This window comes from Euprymna scolopes, chromosome 5, assembly GCF_053919585.1.
Source record: "Euprymna scolopes isolate OS-2025 chromosome 5, ASM5391958v1, whole genome shotgun sequence".
Lineage (NCBI taxonomy): Eukaryota > Metazoa > Mollusca > Cephalopoda > Sepiida > Sepiolidae > Euprymna > Euprymna scolopes.
This window is the reverse complement of record NC_136486.1, coordinates 146,459,381-146,475,334: the sequence shown is the minus strand read 5'-3', so window position 1 is coordinate 146,475,334 and position 15,954 is coordinate 146,459,381. Positions and strand designations below refer to the sequence as shown.

General features: G+C 31.5%; 1 protein-coding gene across 1 annotated transcript in view; it reads left to right on the top strand.

Moving 5' to 3' along the window:
• LOC145277008 (cleavage stimulation factor subunit 3-like) overlaps positions 1–15,954 on the top strand; it is a 220,897-nt gene that overhangs the window by 176,869 nt on the left and 28,074 nt on the right. The window contains exons 6-12 of the mRNA XM_080128604.1: positions 1,157–1,258; positions 2,393–2,519; positions 3,461–3,619; positions 4,460–4,541; positions 8,891–9,000; positions 10,643–10,759; positions 12,635–12,709. Of these exons, the coding sequence (XP_079984730.1) occupies positions 1,157–1,258; positions 2,393–2,519; positions 3,461–3,619; positions 4,460–4,541; positions 8,891–9,000; positions 10,643–10,759; positions 12,635–12,709 (772 nt within the window). The remainder of the gene's footprint in view (positions 1–1,156; positions 1,259–2,392; positions 2,520–3,460; positions 3,620–4,459; positions 4,542–8,890; positions 9,001–10,642; positions 10,760–12,634; positions 12,710–15,954) is intronic.

Genomic DNA, 15,954 nt, shown 5'->3' with positions numbered 1-15,954 from the left:
TAAACTGGCATCTAAACTTCAGCCTCTGTCCCATCGTCGAAACGTTGCATCCCTCTGCCTGTTCTACAAGTATTATAATGGTGAATGCTCTGAAGAACTGCAAGCACTTGTGCCCCCACGACGTGAACACCCTCGACAGACCCGACAAGCTGCAAAATCCCACCCCCACACTGTAGAGATCCCTAGATGTAAAAGATCTTTCTACTCCAGTAGTTTCTTCCCCAGAACTGCTAGACTTTGGAATTCCATTCCAGGTCACTGCTTCCCCAACTGTACTGACATGCATAAGTTCAAGTGCAACGTGAACCAACATCTCGCTGCCCTAATCCCTACATAGTACCCCAGTAGATGTTTCCCCTGATAGTAGCCCCCTACACCAAAGTGGCAATGTGCCTTGTTTGGGGTGAAAATGTAATTAAAAAAAAAAAAAAAAAAAAAAAATCATATTGAAATATTAGTTTCTGACTGATTACTGAAGTTAAGCAGCATTGAAGCTATTCTGTAATTAGATGCTTGGGAATACCAGGTGCTGCAAGTTCACAAGTGGCTTTAGCAAATCATAGGGTACAGTAGACTTTCAAGCCATGTTATTGCAAGTAATCTTGAAGGAAGGAAAAACTTTAAAATGAATAGTAATTCTTTTCTGTTGATCTCATAATTGCCTCTGGGTGTCTTAGATTTTTCCTAAGTGTGGTTAGAGATTATGCAACCATTGCTTCACTGTAAACTCCTCATCATACAAGCACCTTTTTAAAGGGTAGCCATTCTCTCTAGACTGAAGGAACTAATCCTCATCCCTGTCAAAAAGAAATGAAGAAAAAATGTTATTTGGTTCATCCATAATTTAAGAATAGGCATTTGTAAGGATGTTTTAAAGCATCATTTTCTTTTATGTCTATGTTTATATCTAGATCAAATTTTTATCAATATGAACTAACTTTATAAAAAATTTTGAAAAAAAAAAAAATGCAAAACATTAATGAAATATATTGTTATTCCATATTTTATTATAATTTTATAACTGAACTCATTATATTTGTTATTTTGAAAATAATTTCAACTCTTAAAAGAAATTACAACATTGTTATGCATTATTTTATACTTTTATTATTATTTCAAAATTCATATTTTGTTTATAATGTTTTTATTTTCATAGGGAGAAAATGGCTCAAGCATATGATTTTGCCTTAGATAAAGTTGGTATGGACATCATGTCTTACCAAGTGTGGGTGGATTACATAAATTTTCTTAAATCAGTGTAAGTATTTTGTTTCTAATGCATAATTCTACAAATCTGTTACTAATGGAGATTTGGTACCTGTCTGAAACTATACTATTACTTCTATTAATATACTATTGTACTATCTTTCAATACCCTCCAGAGGGAGGGGCTAGTGTAGTTCCTGTTCTGTTTTCATGAGATCATCCTCTCAGGCATTACCTCCTTATTTTAAGTGTAGGGGTAATATAGAGTCTGTTTGGGTAATATAGAGTCTGTTTGTCAGGATACCATCTTTCCAATCACTACCATTTCCGTTTTATACATGGAGGAGGAGGTAGTATAGTATCTTTCCTGTGGTCATGATATCCTCCTCCCAGTGATTACCTTCACCTTTTTTATTTTTTTAGGGAAATTATGATGATATATTAGAAATATGCATCTTTTAGTTGCTTCTTTTGGTAGTATTTTATAATTTCCTTATAACTTGTGTAATTGTGAACCTTGTATATTTTTCATAAAATTATTTTAATAGTCATATAATGAAGAGTGTTAAACTATTGATTAACATTTAATTATGTTTAAATAAATTTATAAATTTAATTAATCTTACATTTTTTTTTTTTTATTATTATTCAAATAATTTAACATTTTTATTTTAGCTTGATGAATAAAAATATAATTAAAAATAATGATGAATAATGATTTGAAACAAAAAAAGGAATAAGGCTTCAATTCGGATATTAATAAGTGCAATAGATATCCTTTTGACTAAGATCACAGTGTAGTATCTGTTCTGATGCTGCTACACTTAATTTGTTCTTAGTCAATTTTTATTTTTGCCTACTTCTAGAGTCCTCCTTTTTTCTGGAACTCGTTTTTCCTTACATTAAAAACGACCTTGTGTCACATTTTGCTCTTGTGGGGAAGCAAATAAATACCAATAGATATCAGATTTTGAGCAATAAAAGTCTTTAAAAATCTACCTATTTTTACAGTTTTTAAAAATAGTATATTTTTAGAAGTAAAAATCAAGATTACACTAACATTTTTTTATTTATTAAGCTGTGAATGCAACTGAAGTCATTCTAAATTTTGAAATAATTTCTCTTTTTCTTTAAATTTCTCTTTTAATTTTTTTTTTAATTTGGAAATTATTTCTCTCTAATTTAGAGATGCTGTTGGATCTTATGCTGAAAATCAGCGTATAACTGCTGTGCGAAAGGTTTATCAACGTGGAGTAGTGAACCCGATGATCAATATTGAATTATTATGGAAAGATTACAGCCAGTATGAAACTGTAAGTATTCAAGCTTAAAAAAATATTGTCCGTATTTTGAATTTCTCTCTCGTGTGGCCACATTTCATTGTTGCTTAGAATTTTAAGGAGTGTAGGTGTTGTGGTTACCAACACAGACAGCAGGCTCCGCATCGATACCTCCATTCAGTCTCAAGAGACAGTGGATACCCGCTGTAAGGGTAGCTGCATGTGTAACTGTGAGGCAAGAGTTGCGCAATCTCCAACTGCATCTTTCCTGTATCAGTATTGCTTCAGTCCAGTGGTAAGGAAAAGTCCAGAATGGCTGGAAACAATACCAAGATAAACGGAGAGTACATACAGCACCTGGAATTCCCAAATGGTCACCCATTTTAATACTGACCAGGCTCAACGGTGCTTAACTTTTGGTGATCTAACGGGAACCGGTGTGTCAATGTGATTATGGTATGCATACCATGTTTAAATTATGTCAAAGATATTAAGCTTATTTCACTTGGGGGAAAATATGGATAAGTAATGAGCTATTGATGAAATGATGCAAAGTAGATTCACAAGCCTTGGTAGAGCAATTAATCTCAGGAAAAGAAAACTTTAAACTAGCACCTGTAGTATTTTCGATTTGCATAAAATTTTAATTGTAATTATAAGATACCCTGAATTTCAATTTCTTTTTAAATTCGATTGAGCTTAAGTCCAAAAATTTTCTAGAATAAAAATCTATTAGCAGATATTGATCAAAATTGGAATAAATATTCTATATATAAGGTTTAATAGCATATATATATATATATATCTTGATATTAATTTGTGTAAGAGAATATAAAAGTGGTGCAAAACTGTTCTTTTCAATGAATTGATTTTGTTATTAACTAGCGGAATACGTGTATTGAGACAGGTATTTTTTTAGCTCATTATATAAAAAAGGAAATACAAAAATAAAAGATGTGCTTTGTTTATTACAGAATATCAATCCACTGATTGCCAAGAAAATGTCTGAGGACCGTGGCCGTGACTATATGAATGCAAGAAGAGTAGCCAAAGAATATGAAGCTGTCACCCGAGGACTTAACCGTAATGCTCCCTCAGTACCACCACAAAATACACCAGAAGAAGCTAAGCAGGTAGACTATTGCCATGTTTTAACACTTTCTCTATATCTTTTCAGCAATAAATAAATACCAGAATAAATAAATAAATATCAGAATGAATTTCACTTTTTTGTAACTTCTTTGTGAACTAATGGAATCATATATGAAAATAAGTTGGAAAATATACAATGAGAACCATAATATTTACTAATTAGTATAAGGTTGAAAAAATAGTTTGGAAAAAATTGGGTGCTTATTCAGAACTCTGTTTCCTCCCACACCCCCACACTCCAAATTAAAAACAAAAATAAAGAAAAATCTTTGATATATGTATTTGTGACAGAAAGAAAATATTGTACACCAACAATCACATAAACTGATCATGTAGTTCTATTTTTTTATAAAGAAAATCATTTTCAAGCAAATTTGAGTTTTTCCAATCCAAGTTTGCGGTTTTCTCCCTTGTTTCTTCAGACTGTTTTCAAAATTGTATCATAAAACATACAGCTCTTTGTTTAGCTATAAAAAAATGTTTTTTTCTTTAAAAAAAATAAAACTAATTGGTCAGTTTATATCATTTTTGGAAAATATATTTTTTTATTACTGATACATAAATCATAGAAATTTTTCTTTGTTTTTGATTTTTCATGGATGGAGTGTTGGGGGAGGGGGAGGGGATCTGAACAACACCAAAAATGTAATTTATGTTGTAGATGTTATCAAAGAAATTTTTATTTAAAAAAAAAAAGCTGAAACTCCTAAACACATTTTAGATGAATTTATCTTCTAATTGTTCTGAGATTAACATGTTACAAATATAGTCAGATTTATTTATTAGAAATTTATATTAATTCTTCTTTTGTAATTGTTCAGGTGGAACTGTGGAAAAGATATATTTCTTGGGAAAAAGGTAACCCTTTGAGAACGGAAGATCATGCTTTAATTACAAGAAGAGGTAAAGCATATTGTTTAATTCTTTTGACTTTTTTTTTCTTATGACCTTTACCTAGGAGGTTATGTTTGCTTTGTTGATTTTTTTTTTTTTTTTTTTTTTTTACTCATGTTCACTCCTAACGAGGCATAGTACCACTTGGATGTAAGGAGCTACTATTTTTTTTTTTTTTTTTTTTTACATAGGCGTCACCACTTATCAAGGCCGATAGGCCACTCAAGGATAAGGGTTAAAGAGTGTAGAGTAGTCAAAAGGACAATATAGTAATCAATAGTAATGGAAGCTTGGTAAATTTGTTAACTTAATTGGAACGGCTCATCAGAAACTTGTTCACGTTGGACTTAAACACAACCATATTATAGACAGCTGGAAAGCAGGAAAACGGAAGACAATTCCACAGGTGCAGTTCTAAGAAAGAAGCTTTGATCATGGAATCTATGTTTAAGTTTAGGCACAGATAAAGAGTGGGGAAAATTATTGATAATGTTTTCAGCTAGTCTAGTGTTTCTTGTGAAAGTTTGGCGAGGGGGGACCATAGATTGGAGCTCAGTCGAACACTTTCCATGAAAATAACAATAAAGCAGAGAAAAACTCGCAACATCTCTTCTGTGAGATAGAGGTTGCAGCGAAGAGACAAGGACATCTCCCACCAGGCCACGAAGTCTATTTTGAACCCTATCAAGGCAGGACAAGTCTTTTCTAGCAGCTCCTGCCCATATGTGGCAACAGTATTCCATCCTTGAACGTATCTGGCTCTTATATAGATAGAGAATTGCATTAGCAGTGAGATATCTACTGGATCAATAGAAGGATCCGACCATTTTTATTTTTATATTTGCGACCATGCCTAGGAAAGATTAACAAGATGTTGGTTTACATTACATTTAAACTTCTGCATATCAGTACAGTCAGGAACGCGGGTAGCAGGAAAGGAATTCCAAAATCTAGCTATTTGAGCGAAAAAATTATTAAAGTAGAAAGCCTTCTGGCATTTAGGGACTTCAACAGTGAAGGGGTGTGATTTTGGCCAGTCATAAAATACGCATAAATATAATATTTTAATTTGTCCAGGTTTTGTATATATTATTATAGAGTGATGATTTCAAAAGTAGAAAAAAAATAGTATTTGGGTGCCATCAGTTAGAATCGAAACCAAAAGCAAAAGTGTAGCATTTAAAGCTAGTGACATTATCACAGTACCAATGTGACAGACATATGAACTGATTAAAAATAAACTAAGATCAATGTACAAAATGTATAACAATTTTTTCAATTTTGACCCTTTAAAACTATTTTAACCGTCTACAGACCCATAGAAAAATGACCCATAAAAGATCTAATCATTTGAGGCCCTTAACGCTGCTCTGCAACTTCTAGTTTCAGAAGAGATAGAGTTTAAAAATATGGAGACAAACAGACATAGTACCTTTTATATATTAGATAGATTTAGACGTTTTTCTTGTATCATATGTGTTTTTATTTTGAAAAGCATGCAGTATAAATAATGGAAATACCTATTTTCACTTTTGATAAAAAAATAATTGATAACAGTTAGTTTATTTTAGTAAATTGTCTCCTTAGAAATTTTTTTAAACCAATCGCATTGATCAGCAAAGTTAGAAATTTAAATTAAACTAGAAAAGTGACCCAGCATTCATGATAATGAATGAGGACCTTTTTCAGCCTTGAATCCTATGTTATTATTTTTCTTCTTCTTTTTTTTTTTTTTTTTTTTTTTTTTTTGCCATTTCTATAATTTTCATGTTAGAAATAAAATAGAGTACTCATTTTGGTCAAAAATAAGAGAAATGTAACATTTTGGGAAAATTTCAAATGGACGTTGAAAAAATAACATTCACATTTCAACAATCAAATATTGACATCAGTTTCTTTTTGAATTAAGGACAATAACTCTTGAATAGATTATCTCCCATAGTTTCTTCCTTTATTTTGAGACTAGTGAGGGCGGCTGGCCTTGCCTAGTTGCAAAATATTCTTAAATATATTTTAATTCATGCAAATTTCGTATTTATTATTACAGAGCATATTCTTTATTGAATATATATATATATATATATATATATATATATATATAACTACTTCATTTATTCACATAAATTTAATATACGAAAGTATAGATTTATGCGTAAACTTTAAATATTTACTTCAAAAATGCTCAATACGTAGGTAGAGCTAGTTAGTGTAGCTTAATCGCCATATATATTTTGTAAATTACTATATATATATATATATATATAGTACTGATTTCAAAAGTTTAAAAATAAATGACTTGGGTGCCATCAGCTAGAATCGAAAACAAAACATTTAGCGCTCCAGCTATGGACTCTATCATTTGAGCTATCATCAGATAGATAAGAAAGATTTCAAATTAAACCACTTCAAGCTATGTATGAGTTTACACATGCACAAAAGTAAGAGAAATATGTTGGTAAATTTAAATGAACATTTTTGCATTTCAACTTGCTGACATATTTCTGTATGCGTTATTCGTCCATCCAAACAAAGATTTTACTTGTTATAAATCATCTTTGGGGTATGATTACTATTTCCTATTAATTTTAGTGTTATGTGACCAATAATTTAAGAGTTTATCGGTTAAATATTTTCACATACACATACATCTGTTTTATTTACATAGATTACATATTATTAAGGGAAGTACATCTCAAATAAGTTATTTTCTATTCTATCTACCAAACATCCTTAGTTTTATTATTATATAAATTGAACATATCAGCAAAATTATACATCTGATGAAATTGTTATAATGTTTATAAAAGATTTAGCAACTAAAATAATTTTTTTTACACAACAAACCTATGTTGATAGGAAATGCGATTTGCCTCGCAAACTTTTAAATGATAAGATGACAGGGCATAACTGGAGATTTTTAAAGGATTTTATCAAATTTATAATTTTGCTGTCGTGTCCATTTCCATTTTTATCGTTAATCCTCAAATGAATGTTAGTTAAAATTTACCTTATATGATGATTATTAACTGTAACCTGTGTGTTTACTTTTGGCAGCTTTGTAACTTTCGTTTCCTGCCCTATCTTATTCCTTAGTTCTCACATTTCATGAGCAATGTTTCTGACAAAGTGGGAAGAATTGCTGTTTTCTGAATAAGTAGCATGTGGTGATTTTTAATCTTCTCAGTATTCATCATCAATTTACTGGCACTCTATATTACGAAGTCACCATTCTTGTAGCGAGCAAAGTCATCCTCTATTGTTATGTAGGGGAATAAAGGAGATGGTCGCATGGTTCCCTTGGCTAAGAAATGAGTACACAAAATCTGCCGTTATTATATTTACAATCAATGTACATTTCCCTGCAACCTCTCTCCCACAGAAGAGACGTTGCGAGCCTGTCTTTGTTTTATCGTTACTTCCATGGCAAGTGCTCGTCTGAGCTCCAATCTCTGGTCCCTCCTCATCAATCTTTCATGATAAATACCCGTCTAGTTGAAACCACTGTCAAAAATTTTCCCCACTCTTTATCTGTGACAAAACTAAAACATAGATTCCATGAACAAAGCTTCTTTCTTAGAAGTGCACGCCTGTGGAACTCTGTTCCATTTGCCTGTTTCCCACCTGACTACAACCTGGATGTCTTCAAGTCCAACATAAACAAATTCCTGATGAACCGCCCCCTTAAGTAAGACACTTTATCAAATCTCCAATACTAACGATTACTACAATACTATCCCATTGATTACTGTACATGCAATAACCCTTATCCCCGAGTGGCTTCCAGGCCTTGATAAATGGTGACTACCTTATAAAAAAATTTAAAAAAATAGAATGGATACAAGTGCAATGTTAAACAGTTCATATCAAAGGTGTACTAGTAAACATTATGTGTGTTTGCCTCAAAAGTCTTCCGTTGGAGTTGTCTGTTGTGCTAATACGAAACAGGAGTGTAGTTCAACACGGTCTAGATGCTGTGGAGTCTGAGCGAGAAAGAAGAAGAGAAAAGGAAGCGAATCTGGAAGTGAGATGTTATGCCCCCTTGTGGCAAAGAATGATATTATCAGAGTTAAAGAGTGATAATTGTGATTACCTTAAAGTCATCAGTTGGTGTTCTTGCATTCGCTTGCGTTTGGAACTTAGTTCCTGTAATCTCATTAACCTTTATCCTTGTGGTTTTTTAGATGTTGATTGGTAACTCATTAATAAAACAAATTTAAAAAAAAAAAATGAAAAACTTTAAAGAAACAATTCACCTAAAAGAAAAAAAAGGAACCATTTTTCCCCCCTAGGTACTGTAGAATCTTATATCCATTGCTATTAATATTTTAATTAAAACAAATATTTTTTTATCTTTACAGTGATGTTTGCTTATGAACAGTGCCTTCTCTGCTTGGGTCATCATCCTGACATTTGGTATGAAGCTGCTTCCTTCTTAGAACAGAGCAGCAAGTTGCTGACTGAAAAAGGAGTAAGTCAATCTTGTGTTTTCATTTTATTAACTTTTCACTTTGAATCTTAAATCTTATTTAATTTATTTAAAAATAAAGCGTCTCTGAAAGCCGTCGTTACTGAGTATGGATTATAGACTTGACTAGTATTTGTATTACCGCACCATTTTCACTGGTAATCTTGAGAAAAATCCAAATCCAAATATCCTCTCTCCACGCATGGATTACATAGAGTAGACTAGACTAATAGTTGAAAATCCCATTTCAAATTTGTTATATTTCTCTTTGTCTGTCTGTTCTATTCCATTTTTTCTTAGAAACTACTGCCACAATCTCGCTGGAATTTTGGGGCTTGTTAAGACAGATCAATTTTTTAAATATTTAATTGTTGTGTCGAAAATAATAATAATAATATCCAAAAATTACAGAAAGTTTGAGTAGAACAACTGCTATTGTGTTTTTAGTAAAAAAAAAACAAACATCTATCACTGTTGGTTAAAACAAAATATCAGTCATTACAGCAGCGAAAAGAGAGATAAGTGCATCTCTTGTATTCGCAATCTTCAGGGTGTTCACGTCTAGGGAAAATGCCATTTCCTCCAATTTTCTGTAAAAATTACTTTTAACTATAACTAATTTTCTGCTTGGTGAATTTTCATAATATTTTAATATATTACTATTTTCAACATGACAAGTATTGTTGTTTTTGCTTAAAACAACACGTTTTAAAAATCGATCTGCTGCCTCTATCTCTATTAAGGACCGAAATTTTGTATCGGTCTTTGTTATGATAAGGTGCAGCAAACTAATTATCCATTAAGGGATTAATATTTAATGCAAAATTTTAATGATATTCAACAATCAATTTGGCATAAAGCACTCATTCTAAGTCAATGGGCTATAACTTTTGCCCGTCTTAAACAGACAAAAAATCTAGTGAATCCATATAGTCGCCCTTTACATATGGGTTGAATAGTAAGATAAACTAGATTAGACTGATAATTCTGGAGCGCATTTCAAATCTATTAATGTGTTATTAAATATGTTTTATTGATTTAAGCATTATAAAATATACTAGTGGTATTCACCTGGAGTGACCCATGATATATATATATTACTGGTCAGAAAGTTTTTTAAAAAATAATTACAAATATAGTTATGATTATAATTTTTTGTCTGAGATGAAAAGTTAAAAATAATATTTGCCACATTTTGCTAATAATTTATATAAGCTATATATTATTAATAGCATTTTTTTTTAAGATGGACACATGAAGATAACATTTTTATTTTTCCTTTTAAAAAATGTGATCTAAAATAGTCTAATTCTTATTTTAAAAAAGTCATATCAGAAGCTTTATGATATTATTTTAAATTTCTTCTTTTAAAAACAAACAACTATGACCACTTAATGATGACATAAAGATTTTTAGTCATCACTTTTCATTGAATAACAATGAATTTGCTTTGACTTCACAGCTGTTTTTAAATGTCCAGAAAATTTGAGGAAAACCCACAATCTTTATGAATCATTTGCTGACTATTCTTACACAGTATGTTTATTTTAATATTTATTTACTGCTCACATTTTCACAGAATAAATATTTTCTATCAAGAGAATACTAATTTTTTTGTGTGTGTGTTTTGTTTTTTCTATTTTAGGATCAAAATGCTGGCAAATTATTTGCAGATGAAGCCGCTGTTATTTACGAACGAGCTATTACAACACTTTTAAAAACAAATATGCTTTTATATTTTGCATATGCAGATTTTGAAGAGGTTAGTTGAACTTTTGAAATGTTTCTTCCCATTTTTGTTTCTTTTCATTATTCTTTGTCACAAGAATTGAATAAACATTTTTCAGTCCTGTGGAGTCTTTAGTTCAACTCCAATTTATATTTACTTTTTTTTTTATTAATGTAAAAATTGGAAAAAGCGATGCAAACAATATGTCCTTAGAACAAATTTCAGTTAAAAAAAAAAAAGTCAATTTTATTTATTTTTAAACAACAGAAAATCATTTAAAATATGTATTTTTAAATATTAAAAATGTAATAAATTATATTTAACATACTTAAACTGTCAATAAAGAAATTCGTTATTCAATTAATTTTTACAACTTCTTGTCGACATTAGACAAAACATGAAATAAGAATCTGTTAGAACAGTTAGCTATCATCGATGCCAACAATGAAAATCCTACCCATAATGACACCATGCAGACCCAAAACAAGACACAGCAGATATAGCCAACGTCAACGTCAAGACACAGCAGATATAGTCAACGTCAGTCGACCCAATTGAACTCTTGATGTAACAAATGTTTGTGTCATAATCTAAAGAGGATGTGCATATCATTTATTCCCCTGGGGAGCTGGTTGCTGTGCCAGGACATAACAGTTCCGGAAATGTCCTCCAACAAAGCAAGTAACTCTCCTCAGGTTCACGACTATTGTGCTGCATTATTAAAACATTTTTTTATTTGTTTTATTTTTAATTGGATTTTTTAGGATTATTTTATTTTTCTTTTCTGTGTTTTTTTTTCCTTTTGAAAAAAATTATATTAATAAATTTCTAATTTACTTTTTAAAGTCTTGAAAATGTAAATGTAATTCAGTGGTTTAATCTTTGGTTGCCATGTTGCCTAGAAAATAGATTTAACTAAAACTATTACTTTATTTTCTGTCAAATCGTATCACTTTTGATCTTGCTTCAAAACAATAAATGCATTATGATGGATTTGATGTCATAATAGCATTTTAATCTAATACTTTTTTAAAAATATAATCATTGAAAAAGATAATACAAGAACAGTGTTCTTAAAACTAATAGTGAGAAAAGTTGGTTTTTATTTGTTTAAAACAACAGAAAATGTTTTTAATTATAAGGGAGAGGGAAGCCTCTATTTAAAACTAAATTCCCCTGAGGAACAGTCCTAAAATATATTTTCAATCAGTATTCTATAGTTTCTTAATTTTCTGACCTTGCTAAAATGGTCTTATTTTTCATTGCCTAATTCTCCTAAATTCATTCTAATGTTATCTTTTGATAAAATTATTTTCTTAATTTCAAATTCAGTAGTTCCGTTATTGATGAATTCAATGTCTTATTATGGTGTAGAATATTGTTAAATGTATGATGCGTTAGTATCAGATATGAATGTTAAAAATCTGCAATGCCTAAAGAAAAAGTGATCATAACCAATGTGATTTGGTTGTAACAAATGGCATTTATGTACATGAAAGCAACACAAGTTTTATCTACATGTTTCAATGTCATAGTATATCTCAGTTATTTTTTTTTTTTTTTTCACTTGCATATAGCCCTGAACAAAAAAAAAAAAAAACATCAAAGAAGTTTTGTTTGTGACCTTAGTTTAGAGTCCTGAACAATGTCATAAACAGGGCGTTCTCAGTTCTAGTTGAAAAGTTGTTTTTTTTTTTTTTGTTTGTTTTTTTTTTTCATGGTAAAACTGGGAAAGGTTATTTTTAGAAATTATGAAATATTAGTAGCCTTTTGTTTTGTTTTTTTTATAATAAAAATTTATATTCCTTTTCACCTTGATTGTCATGCATTCATCAGTTAAATATTTTTGGATTTTTCACTCTCAGTTCTTTTTTTTTTTTTTTTTTTTTTTTTTTCCTGTGATTTCAGGGTCGAATGAAGAATGATAAAGTTCACACGATTTATAAACGGCTTCTTGTCTTACAAGAAATCGACCCAACGTTGGTAAGCCTTATTCGTATTTATTTTATGTATTTGTTTTTTCTTTTGTTTTTTTAACTCCAAAGAAGGCAGATTGTCACTAAGACATATAGGCTACTATGATTAGAAGCCAGATTTATAAGAGGACAACCTGGGTGTGGATTTATGCAACCAGATGTTTGTTCACATTACATTTAAATTTCTGCATGCTGATCTAGATATAGTGTGAGGAAAGAGTAAAAAGTTTTCTGGCATCTGGGGACGTCCATAATGAAGGGTGAAATTTTGCTTCTAGTTGGGTTGGTCGGGGAGGGGGTGTTATTTGTGCATTTCTACTAGATTATTTACTTTATTATTCCAAAGTGTTTTTTGGTGTGTGTTTCATTTTTAGAGATGAAATTTGTAGCAGGTTTTCAAAGAAAATGTATTCTAATCCTACAGTAAAATAACACTGTGGTGAGTTGGGCTAGACAAAACGCTATAATTCCTCGTTGAAAAGATGAAGATTTTTTTTTTTTAATGAAAATCACTCTAGACAAGGCATGAAACCACTTGATATAAGGAGCTAAAAAAAGAAAACAACGCTTCTAGGTCAAAATCTAGCCAACACTAAGTGTTACATAATTAAATTCTTTCCCCTTTGTCAGAAACATCATTCATCGAAAGCAAAAGTAAACCGAACAGAGAGAATAAAATAATAACTATCGTAATTTCCACTATTATATAAAAGGAACTTAGCAGGAGTTCATTCCCTATAGATTTGGAAATGGCTATGCTGATTTTTTTTTTTAATTTCACACAAAGGTACTTGATGTGTCTGGGAGTGTTCTCATGTAGGTTTTGTACTGGAATGTATCTGATAAGTATCAAAAATCGATAATCGAAAAAATTTGATTAAAGAAGGAAGACCAATTTTAAGCAAAGTGAAAATTTTTATACAGTCTAACATAAGTGCATTTGAGAAGTTTTGCACAAGCAGAAAAACCCAGCCTATAAAATCAGCTGTAGATTTTTTTTTATAATTCAGAGGCACAATTGAATCATGATACTTGACTTTTGCATGTTTAGCTTTAATTCAAGTGATTATGTAAAAATAATTTCATAAAATCAACAGTTGGTTCTTTGATAAGACAAGGGCGCATTCAAAATGAATATTTCTGTTTAGAGCACAATTGAATCATAATACTTGATTTTTACATTTTAAACTTTAAGTGAAGCTAATATTTACAGATAATTTTATAAATCAACACTAGATTCCCAATAGTGCAATGTATTGTGTACTAAGTCACTGTGGGAAGACATGTTAAGCTTTCTCTCTGTACACTGCGAGAAGGGGGGGTCCTTAACTAGAGCAGGCAATCAATCGGTTTGATTAAAAAATGGGCAATTTCGATGACAACAAAAGTATGAGAGAATGGAACATTTGTTGATTCTCATTCAATTCTGGACAACGTCTGGTCTCCCTGCTAATAGTAAATATAAAAGGGTACAACCTAAGAAGACCTGTGGATAGTGCATAACTTCTTAAAGCTACAATAACCAAATGAAGCTGAGAAGCAACTATCTACTATCATCTGCTTTTGCTAGTTGATTAACTGAGAAGCCTATAATCAGGAAAGTAGAAAGTGGATTTTGGGTTTTACCTTCAGTAGCTTCATAACACTCCTGCTTCTTTTATTTTGTCCTTTAGACCTCACATTCCATGAACAATGTTTCTGAAAAAGAAGGAAGAATTGCTGTTTTTTGGGTCAGAATCTATCCATCTACTTATCGTTGGCAAGGTTTTTACCTTGAAATAATATTTTTTTAGCTTCTTACAGCAAGTTGCTTTATGCCTTATCTGGAGCGATTCCCGTGAAAAAAGTACTAAATGAATGACTATTTGGGAATATTAAGCACTGTATGTGGGAGGACGGTGACACATTCCTGCAAAAACTGTCATTACTCTTGATCAGGATATACACGCAATTTGTGAATTTAAGATTCTCTAGAAACGTTCTCCTTTAAAGGAGAAGTCAGCTCAACCCGCCCAGGGTGAATTGCCACACCAGGATATACACAACTTAATTCATATTTAACATCTGAACAATGCTGAGTAAGTCAGCTAGTTTGATTTTTGCTAATATATTTTATTCCTCAGAAATCTTTTTCTGAATGTTAATTTTTTTATTGTAATTAGCTATCGAAACATTTCAAATAGGAATTAAATATTCAAAATGCCATATTTATATTTTTTATTCACCAGTTTTAACATTTTTTTAAAGCAAAACTTATTTTTGTACACATTGTTTAGCATTAAAATAACAATTTTGCAGTCTTACCCAGAGTTTTCCTTATATTCAAAAAACACAAACGTTTCTATGGTGCATGTATCTGTGATGAAATGAAATTATGCAAATTGATCAGGTGTTTTTTTATTTTTATTACATTTTCACCCCAAACATTATATCTCTACCGCTCTCCCTCGACTCAGGACTGCTCCATAATAAACAAAGTATCTGACAGCATAGACACGGCACTGTCCCTCGACACTAGCGCACAAATACATGTATTTGGTGACTTTAATGTCCACCACAAAAACTGGCTTGGATTCTCTACTCACACAGATGCAGCGGGCAGCACAACCCATAGCTTCGCTATATCTCACTCCCTATCACAAATTGTTACGTTTCCAACCCGTTTCCCTGACCAGGAAGAACAACACGCATCACTTCTAGATCTGATTTTGACCACAGTTCCCGATGACTGCATAACGAAGGCCCACAGCCCACTCGGGAACGCTGATCATGCAGTGATAATGGTTGAAATCGCCCTAAACTCTAGACCCAAAACTGAAGAGCCAGTGCTCAAAACAACGAGATATTATAATAAGGCTGACTGGGAAGCCATCAGGGAACTAATTAGAGATGCTCCATGGAAAAATATTTTCTCTCTCCCTGCTGAACAATGTGCAAACGAGACCACTGACTGGTTCAAAACTGCAATCGAAGCGCATGTTCCCATGCGGAAATTTTATAGTAAGCCCCACTCTCCCCAATGGTTTACGTCGACTTGTGCAACTGCCATTGCTCAAAAGCAGCATGCATACCGTAGGTTTAACCGACATCAGTCCAGTTCAAACAGACTGAAGTATATAGAAGCTAGAAATAACGTTAAGAAAGAAATAGCGACAGCTAAGAGAGAATTTACGGAAACCACTAAAAAGCGCATCGAAGCACAAAAACTAGGAACTCGAGACTTCTGGAAAATCTACAACAGTGTAGTAAATA